This window comes from Barbatula barbatula, assembly GCF_947034865.1.
Source record: "Barbatula barbatula genome assembly, chromosome: 12".
Taxonomy (NCBI): Eukaryota; Metazoa; Chordata; class Actinopteri; order Cypriniformes; family Nemacheilidae; genus Barbatula; species Barbatula barbatula.
Window position 1 is genome coordinate 13,541,593 of NC_136775.1, and position 20,698 is coordinate 13,562,290.

General features: G+C 39.9%; 2 protein-coding genes across 2 annotated transcripts in view; both read left to right on the top strand.

Moving 5' to 3' along the window:
• LOC306901580 (uncharacterized protein) overlaps nucleotides 1-13,051 on the top strand; it is a 14,091-nt gene extending 1,040 nt beyond the window's left edge. Inside the window, exon 2 of the mRNA XM_079469438.1 lies at nucleotides 10,049-13,051. Coding sequence (XP_079325564.1) covers nucleotides 10,062-12,146 — 2,085 coding nt within the window. The 5' untranslated portion in view covers nucleotides 10,049-10,061 and the 3' untranslated portion in view covers nucleotides 12,147-13,051. The remainder of the gene's footprint in view (nucleotides 1-10,048) is intronic.
• A 3,530-nt stretch (nucleotides 13,052-16,581) lies between these two features.
• Nucleotides 16,582-20,555, top strand: fdps (farnesyl diphosphate synthase (farnesyl pyrophosphate synthetase, dimethylallyltranstransferase, geranyltranstransferase)). The gene is made up of 10 exons (XM_079470400.1): nucleotides 16,582-16,776; nucleotides 17,279-17,434; nucleotides 17,738-17,878; nucleotides 18,009-18,089; nucleotides 18,631-18,753; nucleotides 18,928-19,016; nucleotides 19,156-19,228; nucleotides 19,306-19,383; nucleotides 19,478-19,612; nucleotides 19,733-20,555. Exons 1-10 carry the CDS (start codon nucleotides 16,684-16,686, stop codon nucleotides 19,931-19,933), a joined length of 1,170 nt encoding a protein of 389 aa, XP_079326526.1. The 5' UTR covers nucleotides 16,582-16,683; the 3' UTR covers nucleotides 19,934-20,555.
• Nucleotides 20,556-20,698: the final 143 nt, after the last annotated feature.

The following is a 20,698-nucleotide window of genomic DNA, read 5'->3' on the forward strand; positions in this document are numbered from 1 at the left end:
GACGTTGTGAGAGACTGACTGGGGTTTGATCTTGAGAACCTACCTTCTCCGAGATAATTAATTAATAAAACGCCAATGGGCTTGGCGAATGGCACGCGCACGCCAGTCTCCGCCCCGTGCATACGGGTATAAAGGAAGATGGCGGCGGTCATTCACTCATCCTTTGTTCTTCGGAACCTGTGTGTTTGCTGATGCTACACGCGATACTCGACTTCGAGAAAAACCTGCTGGATTTATGACGCGGAGCAGCGGACTTCTCCTTTCGGTGGACTTCCCCTGGGCGTTTCGGCAGAAGGCTACAGACCTTAAGAGGTAAGTCCCTCCGGCTACGAGCATGTTTCGTAGCTGTATCCTTGGGTGCGACAGACTCATCCCGGAGTCTGACGGCCATGATTCCTGTGTCACTTGCTTGGGGCTCAAGCATGCTGAGGCAGGTTTTCACTGATGCAATGTCCCGTGTGTGCGGACATAGCAATCAGGGTGTTGCGGTCACGGTTGGCTACGTTCTTTCGAGCGCTGCCACCACCCCGTCTGTTTCCCAGGCGTGTTCAGCTGCCGTTTCGGCGAGGTTGACCGCTTTGGCGAGCGGCGGGGGTGATTTAGGGACGCGATAGATGTCGCTCCGTCAGCTTCACGCTCGCGGACCATCTATACCCCTTCACGCTCACCTGGTTCGTCCCTACGAGCGGCAGACGGCCGTCTCATAGTGGTAAGACTTCGCACACGGATGATGACGCTATCTCTGTCGCTGCGTCGGACAGCTGCCTGCTGGCATCGGATGCGGAAGAGAGCTCCGGAGGAGACTCAGGCTAAGATGTCGGCCATGCTTTCCCGGGCAGCCGCGTGCATCGGGTTGCAGGGTGTAACAACATCCTCGCCGGAACGCTCGCGGCTAGATGCGCGGTTTCGGGGGCGTGGTCAAAAGCCACGCCCCGCTCCGTTACCATTTTCCCGGAGTTGCATGACGAGCTCGCCAAGTCCTGGAATGCGCTCCTTTTGGCGCGTTTCAGGCCGGAGGGCTCTGTGGCTGTGACTTCCCTGGTTGGTGGGGCGGCTAGAGTCTATGTTGACGTTCCCCGCGTGGAGCGTGCAGTCGCGGGCCACTTGTGCCCGCAGACAGCTGCCACTTGGGGGGGCTCGACCTAGACTCCCGTCCAGAGCACGTAAGCTCTTCGACACTCGTCGAGGACTTGCAGTGCTGCTGGACGAACCGCCTCCGCTCTCCACGCCATGGCGGTCCTCCGGTTTTTCAGGTAAGTCCTGAAGGATTTGGACGGCGGGAAGTTCGACCCAACTCGTATGAGAGCTACGTACTGCCACAGACCGCGCGCTACGAGCGACGAAGGCCACGGCACGTGCACTCGTCATGCAACTCCGGGAAAAATGGTAACGGAGCGGGGCGTGGCTTTTGACCACGCCCCCGAAACCGCGCATCTAGCCGCGAGCGTTCCGGCGAGGATGTTGTTACACCCTGCAACCCGATGCACGCGGCTGCCCGGGAAAGCATGGCCGACATCTTAGCCTGAGTCTCCTCCGGAGCTCTCTTCCGCATCCGATGCCAGCAGGCAGCTGTCCGACGCAGCGACAGAGATAGCGTCATCATCCGTGTGCGAAGTCTTACCACTATGAGACGGCCGTCTGCCGCTCGTAGGGGACGAACCAGGTGAGCGTGAAGGGGTATAGATGGTCCGCGAGTGTGAAGCTGACGGAGCGACATCTATCGCGTCCCTAAATCACCCCCGCCGCTCGCCAAAGCGAACAACCTCGCCGAAACGGCAGCTGAACACGCCTGGGAAACAGACGGGGTGGTGGCAGCGCTCGAAAGAACGTAGCCAACCGTGACCGCAACACCCTGATTGCTATGTCCGCACACACGGGACATTGCATCAGTGAAAACCTGCCTCAGCATGCTTGAGCCCCAAGCAAGTGACACAGGAATCATGGCCGTCAGACTCCGGGATGAGTCTGTCGCACCCAAGGATACAGCTACGAAACATGCTCGTAGCCGGAGGGACTTACCTCTTAAGGTCTGTAGCCTTCTGCCGAAACGCCCAGGGGAAGTCCACCGAAAGGAGAAGTCCGCTGCTCCGCGTCATAAATCCAGCAGGTTTTTCTCGAAGTCGAGTATCGCGTGTAGCATCAGCAAACACACAGGTTCCGAAGAACAAAGGATGAGTGAATGACCGCCGCCATCTTCCTTTATACCCGTATGCACGGGGCGGAGACTGGCGTGCGCGTGCCATTCGCCAAGCCCATTGGCGTTTTATTAATTAATTATCTCGGAGAAGGTAGGTTCTCAAGATCAAACCCCAGTCAGTCTCTCACAACGTCGAGAGACCGACTGAAGGGGAACCCGCCTTTGTCACTTAGGAATGGCTGTAGATGTGTCACTGAACCTGGAGTTACTGTGGAGGATGTGCTGTTGGCAGTAGGAGAGCAATCGGGATTTGTGAACATAGTTTCGGCGTCACGCATGAACAAAGCAGTTGTTGTGTTCTTAAAAAGCGAGACGCTGGCAAATGAGTTAATAGTGAAAGGAATTTGGGTTAAGGAAACATTTGTTTCAGTGACCCCGCTATCAGCTCCTGCTACAAAAGTTACAATTTCTAATATACCACCCTTTGTGCCAAACGGAACAATTATGAAAGAACTTGCGCGATTCGGAAAGCCTGCAGGGCCAGTGAGATCTATCCCTCTAGGTTGCAAAAACGGCATGTTAAAGCATGTTTTGTCCTTTAGGCGACAGGTGTACATGTTTTTAACCACGCCAGAGAAATCTCTAGAGATCGCGTTTCGTGTTAATCACGGTGAAACCTCCTATATGATATATGCGAGCACGGATAATTTAAAGTGCTTCGAGTGTGGGGATTTAGGACACAAACGTTTTTCGTGTCCGCATAAAAATGGAAAAAATGACAAAGATCGGCCAGCACCAGAGCAAACGAAGGAGAGTGCAGACAAGGAAAGTAATGGAAGTTTCAACATAACCGAAGTGAAGGGCGTGAAGACTTCAAGTGAGGTGAGTGGTATTTTAGGCAACATCACAGTTAATGAAAAACCGAGTTGTAGTCATATTGGAAATGCTGACGTAAGTGCTGAACGGAAGGCTGTAAATGTTGCAGAGGTTGATAGACAGGACACGTATGAAGGGATAGAGGAGGAGGAGTTGGTGGAGGACCAAGGTGAGGATTTGGATGAACTTTCTCAATGTACTGATGTGGGTGATGAGCAATGGTCTGAAAGTGGTGATACGATAAAAGAAGATTTATACACAGTGGAACAAATTAACACTTTCCTAGATGAGACTAAAGGAAGAGTAGGAGTTGAGGTTGAGAGATTCTTTCCTGATATTGAAAAGTTTATGGCTTCTGTGATATGGGTGAGAAAAAATAGCTCTCACAAAGAATTGTCACAACAGAAACGGTTTCGTTTAAAGAAGTATGTAACAACAATAAGACAAAAGTCTAAAAAGGGGAGGTTAACGAGGGGGAAAGACAAGTAATCACCATGGCTTGTCTATTATCTTGGTTTTCTGTATTCCTTTTTTGTTTTTGTTTTTGTTTTTTCTTTTTATCTCTCTTAATGGGGGTCTTAAGAGTAGGATCTCTTAATGCTAATGGATTGAGAGATAAAGCTAAGAGTGAGAAGTTAATAGAAATGATCAAGTTGAAAAATATCAATGTAGTCTTTCTGCAAGAAACTCATTCTGACCATAGGAATGCGGTAGATTGGGGTTTATGGTGGGATGGTGTAAGCTGTTTGAGCCATGGGTCCAATATGAGTGCAGGAATTGCAATTTTGTTCTCGTCTGCCTTGAAGGTTAAGATTATTTCTAAAATTGAAGTAGAACCAGGAAGATTACTTGTAGTGAGAGCAGAAATTCATAATCTTGTTTTTGTATTTGTAAATATGTATGCCCCCAATATAGGGAATGAAAGAACTCATATTTTTACTAAACTGCAACAAGTGTTAAGCCAACAACAAGATGGTGATTTTTTTTTTGTGGGAGGAGATTGGAATTGCACGCTTAATTTTACCTTAGATAGGAATGGTGAGGAGACTCATCAGGCATCTGCTTTGTTTTTAGCGAATGTCATTAAATCGTTTAATCTTTATGATGTGTGGAGGGAGAGTAATATAGGTGTCAAACGCTATACTTGGGTGAAATTTAACAGCAAAACGGTATCTGCTGCACGTTTAGATCGGTTTTACATTTCAGAAAATATAAAAAACAGAATATTGAACAACAGCATCATCCCTGTTGATTTTTCTGATCATAAGCTAATTACAGTTGACTGCAGTGTGGAAAATAGAGCTCCTAAGAGTTGTTTTTGGCGATTCAATGTAGGGCTCTTGTGTGATAAGGGGTTTAATGACATTTTTAAATGTTTTTGGGAAACATGGAGAAATGAAAAGGAAAGATTTGTTGACATTGTTCAGTGGTGGGAGATTGGAAAAATACATATTAAGGGTTTTTGTCAGCAGTATGTTTCTCATTCCACAGAGTGTATGAAAATGACGTTAGACTGGATCGAAAAAGAAATTAATGTTGTTGAGGAAAAGATGATTGTCGATAATTCTGCTCCTTTACATGAAAAATGGACTGAATTAAGGAAAAAATTATGTACACTATTAAATGTTAAAGTCAAAACAGCTCTTGTGAGGAGCAGTTTCTTGTCTACAAGGGACATGGATGGTCCTACATCTTACTTTTTCAACTTAGAACATAAAGCTGGACAAGAAAAGACAATGTATCGGTTGAAGGACAACAATGGTCAATATACGGAAGATCCTATTAAAATGCGTCAAATTGCTGTGGACTTTTATACTACTCTTTACGCTGCAGACAATTTGGATGGTCAGGCTGCAGATGAACTGCTGAGAGACCTTCCTAGTATTTCATCAGAACATAAACAAGAGCTTGAAATGGATATTTCTTTCTCAGAAGTGACTGCTGCTATGATGAGTCTGTCCATAGGTCGTGCACCTGGAATGGATGGACTTCCTGCTGATTTCTACAGGGCTTTCTGGTCATTGATTGGCCCAGACTATTTTGAAGTAGTTAAAGAATGCATTCACAGAGGAGTACTTCCCATAAGTTGTCAAAGGGCAGTGCTGGCATTGCTCCCTAAAAAAGGTGATTTAGCCGTGTTAAAGAACTGGAGACCCGTGGCTATTTTGTCTACAGATTATAAAATTCTTTCTAAGTGCCTAGCTAATAGGCTAAATAAGGTACTTAGTGAAATAATACACAGAGATCAATCATACTGCATTAAAGAAAGATCAATAACTGATAATTTACATTTGATGAGAGATATCACAGATTATGCTCTTTTTAATGACAGTAATGTTGGTGTTTTATCATTGGATCAGGAAAAAGCGTTTGATAGGGTGGATCATTCGTATCTCTTCAAAACTTTGAAAGCTTTTGGGTTTGGTAAAAGTTTTGTTTCTATGATAAAGTTACTTTACACTGATGCTACCTGTTTGATAGGTATGGCTGGTGGCCTGAGCAATCCTATAAAGGTACTGAGAGGCATTAGACAAGGTTGCCCAGTCTCAGGTCAGCTTTATAGTATGGCTATTGAACCTTTCCTTTGTAAACTGCGAAATGGGCTTACAGGGTTACAGGTAAACACTGTCGCTTCATAGCATTCTATTAAATTATCAGCTTATGCTGATGATGTAACAATAGTTATAAGGAATAGAGATGATGTCATTTTTTTGGAAGAGAGTTTAAGAGTCTTTGAAAAAGCTGCATCTGCCAAAATAAATTGGGATAAGAGTAATACCCTGTGGTGCAGTACCAAAGAGGTCGGGCCATTGCTGCCGGCTGGATTGCAGTGGGGAAAAAATGGTTTTAAATATCTAGGAGTCTTTTTGGGGATTGAAGAATATAGGAATCTGAATTGGGTAGGCTTAGTGGAAAAGGTGTGTGCTCGGTTGTCTAGATGGCATTGGCTGCTACCCCAGCTGTCATATAGGGGAAGGGTCCTAATTTGTAATAATTTAGTAGCCTCGTCTTTGTGGCACAAGATGACTGTACTGGAGCCACCTCATGATCTTGTAAACACTATTCAGAAACATATTGTAGATTTTTTTTGGTCCGGCCAACATTGGCTGAGAGCACCAGTTTTGTTTTTGCCAAGAAATGAAGGAGGCCAAGGATTAGTGGACATAAAATCTCGGATAAAAGCTTTCAGACTTCAGACAGCCCAGAGACTATTATATGGTGAAGGTGTTTCCTGGTCTGAAGTAGCCTGTGCCGTTTTGAGAAGAGCAGGCAGAATGTTACTGGACCGTCACTTATTTCTTATGGACACTAAAAAACTAAATTTAACAGGATTATCAACTTTTTACAGATCAGTACTGAATGCATGGGAAGTGTTTAACGTTTCAAGAGTTGGTCTGTGGCTGAGAGAAGAACCTCTTCTGTGCAACCCTGCAATGGAGGTGGAACTATTGCAGTCAATGTCATTTAGAGATCTAATGTGGAATGCAGGTGTTACCAAGGTGGGCCATTTACTAAAGAAGGATGGATGGTTATCAGCAGAAGACCTTGCATTAAAGATCAACATTAAGTCAGCCCGACTGGTGCAAAACCTGCTGAACAAAATCAAAGACTTGCTTCCACAAGACTTTATGCAACTATGTCCAGAAGAAGGAACTGTTCTTGTTTTCCCAGAGCTTGAAATTTCAGCTGCAGTTGGGACATGGCAAGAGGCAGAAGGAAGTTTGCTTACTTTTCAAATACCGCAGTTGGGTCTTTTTTGTGACACAAGTAAGAAAACGTTGTACACTATATGTGTGAAGGTTTTACATCTTAAGACTCTTGAAGGACTCAAAGACACTAAATGGCAAGAAGAGCTAGGGTTGGATACTTCACCGAAAGGCAGCTGGAGGACCTTGTACAAGCCCCCCATTGATAAAAGATCAGGTGATCTACAGTGGCGGATTGTGCATGGTATAATAGCTACAAACAGACACAGAGCACACCTTGATCCAAGCATAAACAAAGAGTGTCCTTTTTGTGGTGAACAGGAAACTATTTTTCACCTATTTTTGAATTGTGAAAGATTGTTACCTCTTTTTAGTATTCTGGAAGAATGGTCTTACGGATTGGGCCAAGAATTTACGTCTAAGGTGTTTATATATGGTCCTAAATATCAAGCCAGCAAGAAAGAACCAATTGCTTTACAGAATTTTTTATATGGCCAAGCAAAACTTGCAATTTGGCTGTCAAGAAAGAGAAAACTGAGTAGTGAAGGAGAAAGTAATGTGGTTATGATCTTGGCTGGACTAGTGAGATCTCGGGTTAAAATAGAATTTGCATTTTTTAAACTGACAGAAAATGTAGAGATGTTCAATTGGAAGTGGGGTTGTAATAACTGTATTTGCGAGGTTACTGACAATGGCCTTCTAAACTTACACATTTGAAAGCAGTTGTATTATTTATTATGTATTTTTAATTTTTTGTATATTTCATATACATATATTTTTTTATTTTTAATGTGATGTTTGTGTTTGTGGTTTAATGAAGTTGTCGGTTTTAGTGTAATGTTTCTTTATTGTTAAGTAAAAACACTTTAAAAGTCAAAGTCTCTCTCTCTCTCTCTCTCTCTCTCTCTCTCTCTCTCTCTCTCTCTCTCTCTCTCTCTCTCTCTCTCTCTCTCTCTCTCTTTCTCTCTCTCTCTTTCTCTCTCTCTCTTTCTCTCTCTCTCTTCTCTCTCTCTCTTCTCTCTCTCTCTTCTCTTTCTCTCTCTCTTTCTCTCTCTCTTTCTCTCTCTCTTTCTCTCTCTCTCTCTTCTCTCTCTCTCTTCTCTTTCTCTCTCTCTCTCTCTTTCTCTTTCTCTTTCTCTCTCTCTTTCTCTTTCTCTTTCTCTATTCAATTTCTCTATTCAATTTCTCTCTATCTAACGTACCTGCTCATGATGCATTCTCAGGTACCGATTGATCCGCGTCTCATATTTTCTTTGTCTTCTTTGACATTTGACGGTGTTAGTGTCACGCACAATCTTTCTCTGACTGGGATTTACAAAGGGATTTTTGCACAGGTTCTGGTTTACACATGGTTTTATAAATCTGAAAACGTTTGTACATAAGCTTTTGTGCGTGCGTACACTTTTAGAATGAAATCTAAGGCGAGTTTTATACATGAGGCCCCAGGGGGCATTTATAAACGTGGCGTAAACAAAACGGATCTGGAAACGTAGACTGTATGCCACCTTCGAAGCAAATGTTGTGATCTATATAAAGCAAACTTGACAGGAGAACTCTGATCCATGCCAACGCAAGTGTATTTGAGGAGGGGCGACACAAATGGTCATCCCAAAATACTCAAGTTAGATTGCAGAAAGTAAGTGTGATATAAGCAATAATGCCACACACACATTTAAATTTACCTAATTTCCGTCAAAGATCAACATTATCATGAAGATTAAATCTGTAGAGTTATTTGCGCTTGTATGGAGTTATAATTGTTTCAAACAACGTTAAAAACGTTGCGTCATTTAAAATCTAAATTAAATCTAAATATTTAATCAACGCCGTCTCGCCATCACACATGAGTGCACGAGGAGGATATGATCTGACCGCATGAGGGAACCATTATAATTCAAATTCATAAGGACTCCCCGGCACGATAAATCTCACAATACCAACAGTATCCAGCTGCAGACCCGCAGCGCCCCACCGCCAGGTACAAACTCTCTTCATACCGGAGGAAGATTGCCTTTCTGACTGTGGCGATAACCTCCTCCGCTGGCCTCCCTGTGTTTGATGAACATTTAAAGCAATGTTCTGCGCATTCAAAATTGGAGAGAGGCCAGTCAAAGTAAAATCTTGAAGTTTATTGATCAGAAGATTCAAAATACAGCTGGGTGGGTTGCCTCGGACTCTTATAAACGAAACCGATGTCTCACAAAGGACCAACCGACCCAGAAAAACAATTTCAAAGCGTATTTATAGTATTTGTCGCCCTCTCTCTTCTTTGCCGCTGGGGGCTTCGCAGCCTGGAATCTGTCCAATCCGTTTTCTCTCCTTTGTCCTGCCTTAGCCAACCAGGCAGCTCACACTGCTTTCCCGATCATCTGTGGAACATCACATGAAACCCCACACCCTACCAAATTCCGACGAGCTCTGTGTAATCTGATCTTTACACACACACACATATCATTTTCTACAGAAAGTTCACTCAAAATCAGCCCTTAACTCAACTCACACACTGGTTATACTTTCAACATATTATGCACAGTTGGTGATCAACAATGAAATCACAAAGCATATCAAATGCAAAGGCACATTTAAACCACCATAAAAATCCTTCATGTTGTCTTTGGTCAATATTATGAAGCGGCCATTCTTTTTGCTGTTTTCGATGCTTAGGTTATGTTTGTTTTTAGGGTGTTTAACAATGGATGTTCATGTTTCTAGATTTAAAAAAAGCTTTATATTTCACATATTGTTCACTGCTGTACGTCTTCTCACAAAACGCTCTGCTTTTTCCGGTTTGTTTAAAGTCCCTCCTTCCGAAACGCTATGATTGCCCGTTTATACTTCCTGGTACATACATCATCCCGGCTATAACATATAATCTCACGATTGGACAATTTTGATCAGTGGCGGTCAGTGACTTCTCACTCAGTCAGGAATGCAAAATTGTCATCATGTCCAAATATATGGCAAACGTGAGTGTCTCTTTTATCATAAACCCTTTTGATGATGCACATGGTTCACATGATACGCTGAATACATATTTTGACAAGACGGGGCCGACACATGATGGGCTAAATACATGTTTTGATGAGCTTCGCATTCCTGCCTCCCCGGAAGAGAAGTCACTAAGTGCCACTGATTTTGACGTAAGTGCTTCAAACACAGTCATGCGGAGACGTTCCCCAATGTGTTGCCATGGTGACATTTCGTTCCCTTCTCACCACAAAAAAATCTTAGCAAAAATGTCTTATTATCATGTCTTAAAAAGTTTGTTCTGAATTTTTTTTTTACAAAAATGACAAAATCACTAATTATAATTGTTTGTTTTGAACAGAAGCAGAGAAGCTATGGATTCCATAATTTCAAAGACAGCTCAAAGCCTTACTTCTGCTGAGGACATGAGAAACCAAACAAAACTTATAATGCAGCCCTATGCCAACTGGGAAGAGTATTTGACACCAGCGCCTCTATCCATAGCTATCATGGGAGAGCTGGTATTTATTTCTTCTGTAACAGATTTCTCCATCAATAAGAATCCACCTAAAGATGGTTACAAATACATCAGATACCCAGAATCCTTTCGAGCTTGTCTTATGCAAGTATGTAACTCTGGTTGGACGGCGTTTAATGAAGCCCATACAAGCATGGACCAAATTCGTCTCCATACTGCCCAAGTTCCAGATTACATGAAGATGGCTGTGAAGATTCTGTTCCAAGACAATGACGAGATCATTCAAGCACATCTTCCAGATCAACTGAATAATATCCAGCTCATTGCAGATGAATGTCTTAAACTGTCTACTGAAACGGAAAAGCATTTCATGGATGTCATTGTGATTATCCAAGAGCTCCTAGAAGCATGTTTGAACACAGAGCACTTCTATGGGGAGGAGAGGGGGGTTATTAAGAAAAAAATTGAGGAGAACAAACTGAGAGAGAAGTCAGCACAAGAAGCAAATAAAAGGACGAAGAAATCAATGAGTACCTTGCAGAAGGAACTGGAGGAGACTCATGTGAACTACCAGAAAGCTATGGATTCTCTCCCTGGTGGTCTGAGTATGATGACTATGGGTATTATTGGTGGGATGACACAGAGTATTTCAGCCCTTATTAATGGAGTGACATCCTTAATAACTCACCCAGTGAGAAATCCGTCTGGAGCAGTAGAAAAGATTTCTAATACTGTGAGCAATATTAGAGGTCAGCAAACTGAAGGAGATTTGGTTGATGAAATAAACTCATGTAGTAAGTCCGCTGAAATTCTACAATGCGCACAGGCTATCAAAGAGTTAATGAATGTAAGCAGCAGGGATAATGACATTGACTGGAAAAATCTTTATGTTCAGAAACAGAAAACTACAAAAACGGATTTCATTCAAGAGCAGTTCAAAATAATTAATGATGAATTGAGCAAAATTAATGACTGCAAAGGAAAGTCTGAAGCTCAGGTGTTATGCCAGAAGGGCATTAACATATGCAATCATCTAGCAAAATATGCACCAGAAGGCAAATGTGACAAAGACATAAACATGAAGATAGTTGAGGAGGTCTTGGATTTGATCAACTCAGCCCGTGTTTTTGACAGCAAATGCAAAGACACAACAAAATCTCCAGCCATTTCACCAAAACCTCCAATGATGTATAGAAATGAAAACAGCTCAGAGAACACGAGTCCTTTACAGCAAGCAACAGATAATGCACGATTCACCATAGAGCAGAACCGAGCTCAGTTAAACAAGACGAGAGAGACATATGAAAAGAGCTTGGAGAATCTAGAGAAGAATGAGAAGGAACTAACTGAGATTTTGGTTACTATGAGAAATTGTGAACTCAAAGATATTGACTTCAAAACCACCATAGACATGCTGGTCAAAGCTATGGATGCCATGGGGAGAGTAAAGGAACAATGGGAGAAGATGGTTCGCTTCTTTCAAATGGTTTCCAACATTGTCAAAACAAGCCTTACCACAACTCTTAAAAATTTTGTCTCAGCATCTGAGAAAACCCAAGCCCTTACCACTTACAACGCAAAGCTCTTCTCAAAAGATTTGCTCTACACACAAGCTTTCAAAGCCTGTGACATTGCCAGTCTGGTCAATGTGATCTCAGGAACATACACAGAGATTTCCAACAAGTATCTAATAGACCGTGTCAGTTCACTGGGCAAACTGATGGTCATGGATAAAAGTAAACCAGAATTTTTGCAGGAGCGACTAAAATTACAGGATGACTGTGATGCTGCACAAAAAGGAATCTTAATGCTTGTTCTAAAAAATAAAGATGTATTTGAAAGGAAGAGCGCTGCAAGATTGGAGAGGATTGATCGAGAGTTGCTGGCCATTCTTCCCCCTGCTCCTCCAGAGGAAACCAAGAAAATTCAAGAGGCTGTTCAAGCTGGATTCTGTGAGGAGGATGTAGAATCATATTACTGAAAACATGCTTTCCAGCAGCATCCTGTATTAACTAGAGGAGAGATTATCGCCTTATTAGTCAAAAGTAACAAAAACTGTATGAGGATAAATTTTTTAGAACGAGTAAGGCTGCAATGCTTGAAGAAATTATATATTTGCTCACCACATGATACAACATTAATTTGAAGTATAATCACAATCATTAGAGCTAGAGTGGACCAAATCAGATGCTCTTCATGCTTAGGAAAAGGTACTGAACCATTGCATCCCATACATACGGTATAATACCATTGGCCTGCATAAGCAAGGCAGACCATTAAGAAAATTACCTTACGTAAATCAACAAAAGACATCCTGAAGATGGATAAACCAAGAGTTTCACTTAACTGAAGATAAGATGACCATTCGAAGAAAAGATTTTGACATTTACACATTTAGCAGACGCTTTTATCCAAAGCACCTCACATTGCAGCATACTAAACAATTTTATTTCCCAGTATGTGCAATCTCTGTGATCAAACCCATGAACCCTGTTGTGGCTAGCGCCATGATTAAGTTCAGGAAAGAGACTTTGGAGAAGTCTTTTAAAATCTATTGGAGAATGCATTAGTGAAAATGCAGTAGTTAATCATGACATAGCAAAAAATAGTTATACATTTTACATTTATAATGACTTGAGCTTTTTTGTGCTTTATTGAAAAATAACAAACTGAATGAAAATCTTTTTCTAATAAGTATCTACCATATGCATGTGCTTGTTATATCCTCTCAATTCTCTTCACTTAATAAAAAAAAAGTATAAGAAATTTGAAGTAAAGGTGTGAAGCTGGAACTCTGATTATTGATTGTCTGAGAAAGTATTTCTTTCTGTAAACCTTTTGAAATGAAAGACTTCATGATACAGAATGTTGTAATACATTTAATCTAAATGTTGCCTTCTCATGTCTGTTTCTTTGTTTAGTTAGTCTGTATGAACCTAATACTCAATCAGTAGGCTACAAGTGGGAATCTAAAGAAAAAAAAGAGTTGTGATAACGTTTCTCTCCAATGTATTTAATACATTTAAGCCTTGAATGTTTTTAGCTGTCCTGCTATGTCTGTCTTTTATGGTTTCACTGTGAAGTGGCGTAAATATTCAAGATATAACAATTATTTTGGGATAGATAAGAACATTGAGAAGTCATTGGTAAAGAAACAAAGGTTTTATTAATTTCCTAAAGCAATTGATCAATATTTTGAACACAATAACAATGAATGAATATACAACACAATATGATTGAACATCTCTGTTATAAATAAACTGTATTTGATCAGGTAGGCTAATAAGAAAATATAAATCAGGTAAATATAACAATTTGAAAACAGAAATAACTAATACGGCTAGTATACGGCATACATATGGAATTGAAATAACTGAATAAAAACATTACGAAGAACAAACAAGCAACACCCCAACTTGAATCCTCGCTTTCAGAGTGGAAGAGGGAAATTCATAAATCTTCTTCTGATAATTCAAGACCAGCCTCTTCTAATTTTGACAGAAGTTCCTCAAATGATAAAGACGCCAAAGCGATGGTGGAGATGCCTGTGGTTGGGTAAAGGTATACTTCACCCAAAAATGAAAATGGTGTCCACTTTTACTCGCCTATGAGTTGTTCCGTATCTGTATAAATGTCTTTGTTCTGATGAACACAGAGAAAGATATTTTAAAGAATGCTTATAACCAAACAGAGCTTGCTCCACTATAGTCGAGCACAAAAGAAGACTTTTTGAAGAATCTAGGATGGCAAACAGTTTAGGGAGGGGGGTGCAAATGATGACATGTTTTGGGTGAAGTATCCCTTAAGTATTTACAATTCGTTTTTTCAATAAATAACAAACAAATAACAAATATCCAAATATTAATGTGCTAGGACTGTGTATTCCTCACAACATTTGATACTGATCATTTTAAATATTACTGTAGGTGCACTTGAATTTTTTAAGTATGGAATTTATTGATTAATAAGTTAACCAATCGTTTTGATGTATGCAAATGTTGACTGTTTATGCTAACTAATACTATTAAGACATTATTTCTTAAAGTAACAATGAATTAAATATCCCTTCAATTATTGCAGTAAATACAACTGCGTCTGTCACCTGAAGTGCCCTGAATCCACTAGAGAGCACTCTCCCCTACACCGGGACTTTCATTATTCACTACATTTCCCATAACCTATTGCCTAATCTCATTGAACACTGATCATTCTCACCTGTGTGTCATTACCTCTGTCAATTTAAGCCTAGTTCAATCATTCTGTTATTGCTAAGTCTTGGCATTTATGAGTGTTTACCTATTGGATACCTGAATTTAAATGTTTGGACTGTTTTGTGTACCGCTGCCTGCCCTGACCTATTGCCTGTTTACCTTAATAAAGCTGCCTTTAGATCCTTAACCCTTTCAAGTCTCAGAGTGGTGTAAGTTGAAGTGTTCATTTTAGAGTGCAGGACTCCTGAAAAAATACGGGGAACTATAGCTTATTAAATATGATCAAATTTAACACACAAATATTATTGTATAGTTTATATTTATACAGTATTCTTCCAATGCACAATGATAAATGAGACGGGGAATACACACACACGATTCACCCATGGTTAACACAGAGTATGCGTTCCCATATAGACAAATTCTACATTATGCTGAAAAAATTGGGAGAAAGGGAAAAATGACAGGTCAAAAGGGAATGTTCACGATGTTTTTACCACAGAAGAATTTGTTTTTCTGCTTGCTGATATACAATCACATATGTCTATACATTACGAAAAGCCATTTATACAAAATGGCTTTTAATAGTTTTAAAATGATGTCAGCGAGATCATTTCACAAATATCTTGTTATTAGTTTATTGGAAATGAGTATACGATGTTTGTTGGGAAGATATTTTATTAATTGCCGTTATAGTTTCATATACCTTGATATGTTCCCAACTGTTGTTAATTTAAAAGGTTTCCTTTGCTTTGTCCAATAACTTATCTTTTTCACCCCTCTACGCATAAACTATTTAGACTCTATTCTGTATTCGGTTAATGTGATCAACAAGACTACAGAAATGTAGTTTTTTAAATAATTAGTGTTTATCATTCTGTAATCTTGAAATTTATAGGATTTTCTACTGCAAAAGAGTGTTTGGAGATTAAAAGTGAGTTGAGTTTGATGTTGTTATTTCGTTGTGTGATCTGCAAATGCAACTCTTAACCAGTCCTTTACATCCTGCTCGAGTCACGCTGGCAAAGTTGTATCGGCTTGATCTTCATTTTCCGGATCAGATTAGGGCTCGAATTGATAAGTAGATCGATGGCATTTTATCACCTGTCAGTAGTTTTGGAACCTGATGTCCTGAATACTATAAGAAGCGTTACATTTCCATGCAGTATTCAACCAATCACTACGCACTAGTGAACTGGCCAATCATAGCACACCTCGCTTTTCAGAGCGATTAGCTTTGTAAAATATCAGGCGAAGCAAAGAGGAGATACAAACATGTACGATATGTGGAAAATATAGCATTTTTAAATCGTAAATCTTGTATACACATTGTATTACATCTAAAGCAAACAATAATATTCGTTTTAACCACGTTAAATGACCCCTTTAAATGACGCCAAAGATTCAGTTTCAACTCTGCTTACTGTTTGTGTGGGAATATTGGCCATGTGTAAATATATCTGATTAAAGACCAATGCACAGGTTAATTGTGGATAGGATTATTCAATTTTTCATTGTATTCAATCTATTAAATGAATGGTGCCATACTTTAATTGCTTTTTTCTTCTTTCGTGAAGCTGGTGCTTGGATTTTGTTGGTGGGTTAGGAGTAAAAATAAAAAAAAAATAATCAAGAAGTGCTTTGTATTACACATGAATGCAGGAGGTCCTAGAATGAAATAAAACTAAATAATATAGGTATATTCACCTTTTTACCAGAAGGTTGCCAGTGGTCTCAGGGAAAGAGCATTTGTTCATACAGTAAATGTCTTGGGGCAAGTCATCTCATTGTTAAAACGTGTGCAGTTCATTCATTTTAATATTTATTTGGCCCAAACAATAGAAATTCACATTTTTGTTGTGACAGCGGTCCCGAAAGTAGGACAAATTCAAATACCCACATGACATTATGTGAATTATAAGTTTAGCTGTATAATTTATTACAGCGAGCATGTATTGTAAATGAAAACAACATCATCCACGTACAGAATTAATTAAAAAGCCATGTACGTGTTTCTGTAAGATCGCAAGTCTTTTTTATGTCTATGCTTTGTAAAGTATGATAGGTCCACTTACATTGACTCCACCCTCGGCTTGGAAATGTTCTATTTCGATTGGTTAAATTTCCTAGGGCCCATCCTCGTTCGATGGCTGTAACCAATGGGCGTCCGAGATGTCATATGAGCTCTTGCGTGGACGTGGAAACGGATCATCCGCAATGCATTTCGGTCGTTGAAGTTTATTTATCTAACGGCTAACGGCAGTGAATGAACTGAGAAACTACACTATACGATACGCCTTCGGTTTAATGGGCCGTCTTGACTTTCGTATGACAGGTGAAATAAAAGCACGCATATATGCCTGTGTGTCATTAGTGCAAGACAAGGACCGTTTGGGAATGGTAAGTCAAAATTAACATCGCAAATGGCACTGACAGGTTTATCTCAGATAACACTAGTTTGAATCACAGCTTACACTCGTTTCTTAGCTAAGCTAGCTACATTTGCCTTAGACTGCGTTTGATTGCATCGCGCCTAAGAAATATCTAACTTAGCGGTTTGCATAAAATTGTTTATAACTTACTGTTCTTCAGACAGTAAGTTACACATTGCGACTGCTTAGTAAGGTGTAATGGATGATTGCCAGCGATGTACTATTAAATTATTTCTAACTAACTGTACTTGAAGCCCATTGCGTGGGTTACTAAATAATAATGTAATACTGTAATCTTGCTTCAATAATCACCAAGAAAATCTGACGCCCTGTTTACATAGAGCCAATGGATACATTCAGTGCAAAAGAGAATTTTCAACACTCTTTAAGAATTGATAATATCTCATATGGTGTGACCAAATAAGCATATCTGGGTCATATCATCTGTTATTTTGTGTGCTTCCTTTCAGGGTGACAGCAGAACCACGAACGGTGTTCATCAGCAGGCGAAAGTGATGTCTGATGCCCAACTCTTTGACAAGGAGTTTGACACTCTCGTATCTGAACTTACAGAGCAAGATTTCACTGATCCAGCTCTGTCTGATGCCATCAACAGACTCAAAGAGGTGCAGAAAACCTTTCTTTTTGAGTGGAGAAACATTGCTATTGACTAAAACAGAGAAAAGCTCCACTAGGGTAAACAGCGTGCTTCTTAAAAGCACATCACACAACATGAGTATAAAAACATAGGAAGTGATTAAGTGTGATTTTAAGCAATGAAACGTCTGCATAAAGTGAGTCAGTGCAGAAACATAAAGCACAGTTTATTTGAATACGGTTTCACCACAAAAAAGTCAAAGAATCTGATTTGGACTGTTAGTTTCTATTGTTTGTTGTTCTAAGGTATTTTAAAGGCATTTTTTCTGCAGGTGCTTCGGTACAATGCTCCCGGAGGCAAGAGGAACCGAGGCTTATCTGTGATTGGCTCTCTACGCGAGCTGGTGTCGCCGCCCAAGCTGTCACCTGTTGAAATTCACCATGCACTTTTGGTTGGATGGTGCATTGAACTGGTGTGTAAAGATGGGACCTTATATAATCTTTTAATTGCTTCATAGTTGTCTGCCACTGAGGAGTTGAGCTACAGCAATTTAAATCTGAGAATGTATATCACGTCCGACCCTTTTTTTGCTTCCTCCGCAGCTTCAGGCATTTTTCTTGGTGGCTGATGACATCATGGACGCATCTGTGACACGAAGGGGACAGCCTTGTTGGTATAAGAAGGTGATTGACTTGTTCTTGTTTTAATATCAATGTTAATTGTGCTGAAAATTGCATTAGAGTGTATAATGATAAACATTGCTTCATATTGACTGTATATCATCTTCTAGTTGGTTTTGATTTAATGCTTAAGAAAATCATGTTTTTTAGTGTATCCCATTGTAAAATACAATGTTGTATTTTATCCCCTTAAAGAGATCGTTTACCCCAAAATAAATATTATTTGATTTATTCACCCTCATGTAATTGAAAAGCTGACTCTTCTGTGGAACACAAAGTAACATATTTTGAGAAATGTCTCAGTGTTTTTTTCGTTTCCATACAATTGACGTCATTGTTTGGATGGCATAAAGGTGAGGAAATTATGAAAGTTGTTTATTTTTTGGTGAACTATCCCTTAAATATTCAACTGAGATGTTTCATCTTTTTTAACCATTTTCTTGAAAACATACTAACATGGGTAGAGAATGGAATGGATTAATGATGTATTACTTGTTATCTAAGTATTTAATTTCTGTTCTAATCTCTGATCTGTTTATATCAGGAGGGTATTGGTCTGGATGCCATTAATGATGCTTTTCTTCTGGAGGGGGCAATCTACCGCCTTCTTCGCAGACATTGTAGAGGACAACGCTACTACATTCACCTGCTGGAGCTTTTTACTGAGGTGACACACCCATAGTTCATCATGTAGATCGATATAATTTGTAGACATTTTAATTTATTGCACACTTATAGCTAAACCATACATTTTCATGAAACAACATTCTTCTCCCTGTATGACGTAAGCTGCAATTTGTTTAATAGACACTGTCTTAAACCTGCATCTTCTTCTTTTAAGACTTCTTTTCAGACAGAGTTGGGTCAAGCCTTAGATCTGATGACTGCACCGCCACATAAAATCGACCTTGACCGCTTCACCATGGAGAGGTGAGAAGACAAGTATTTGCATAGGGCAAATTGTACTGGACTTAGAAAATAATATTGTTCTCCGTAGACTAGGAGTGTCCAAAAAAATCTTATTTGCCAATTGATTATCGTTGACTAATTTACAGTGTGTTTGCCACAGGTACAAAGCCATTGTAAAATATAAGACAGCATTCTACTCCTTTTACCTCCCTGTTGCTGCAGCAATGTACATGGTGAGCTTGTCATGTTTTTGTGTTTTGCATATGTGTATTGTGTATGTTTCTTTAAAGAATTCAATTTTTTATTACAGGCAGGAATTGAGAATGAGACGGAACACAATAATGCTAAAACAATTTTGCTCGAGATGGGAGAGTTCTTTCAGATACAGGTATGAATTGAAAGCCACATTTATATTCTCATATAATCAGACTTTATCATGTCATGGCTGTAATACGGTTATTGAAACTTGATGTCATTAATAGGATGACTACCTAGATTGCTATGGTGACCCTGCAGTAACTGGAAAGATCGGCACAGATATCCAGGAAAACAAATGCAGCTGGCTGGTGGTGACAGCGCTGGGCATCATGACCCCTGAGCAGAGGGCAGAACTAGAGGTGAGAAAGAGTAGGACAACCTTTCACACCTCCTTGCACACCCCAGCTATGAAATCTCTAAAAACACTGGTAATATGGAAGGGTTCACTATTATCTGATTTAAATAATGTTTCCTTCTAGGTGTGTTATGGACGTAGTGATGCAGAAAGTGTTGAAAGGGTCAAGGCTCTGTATGATACGCTGGAAATGCCAATCCGGTACCATCAACACGAGGAGGAGAGCTACCAGCGCCTTCAAAAACTCATCCAGCTTCATGCCAAAAATCTTCCTCATGCTGTTTTTCTTAATTTTGCCAAGAAAATATATAAGAGGAACAAATGACGTCTGGATCTGTGAACTGGAAAGACTATAGAAAGGCATCGTGAGATAAATAGTTTGGATTTTTTTGTCACACAGATTTGGGTCAGTTCGATGCTATGTGGGTTATTTTAGTTGTTCACTAAATATGGAAACGGTAGATTTTATCTGCACTTTAAATATATTCACAAGGTCCTAAATGCTCTTAATTTGAAAACGATATGAAAGGTTTATTATAGCATGTAAATCTGTGCATGCAGTGTCAGCTGTGTGATATGATTGGTTTTGTATGTTACACAACCTTTCTCTTTTAGTCTATTATGTTGCTCTTCTAAAACCTCATCACTACTGTAAACCTTATCATCGAAAGGCAGCATTGTGCTTTTAATAAAGAACTTGATCAAACATTTTTCATGTAGTTCTGTGTTTAGATGTGTTTACAGTAAATACATGTTTTTGTGTAAGAGAACAGGTTTTATGAGGACTTGCTTATCACAGTGAGTTTACAAATGAAGTGTATTGAGGTAAGAAAGGGGACCCTCTATGTGGACCACATTGAAAGGGGCCATCTAAATGTGAAGAGCTTTGTATATATTTTTTATGACTGTCAAATGCCTACATGGCAGATGTAGAATATAAACACATCAAGAGAAAGATGGAGCTGCAAAACCCATGATGTTTAGAATTATTTTACAATTTTTTAAAATATTTTAAATACAAAAGCTGGTTTATGAATATCACATACAGTAAGTGATGCAAAAAATGTTAAAATAATGACTTTGGAGTGGA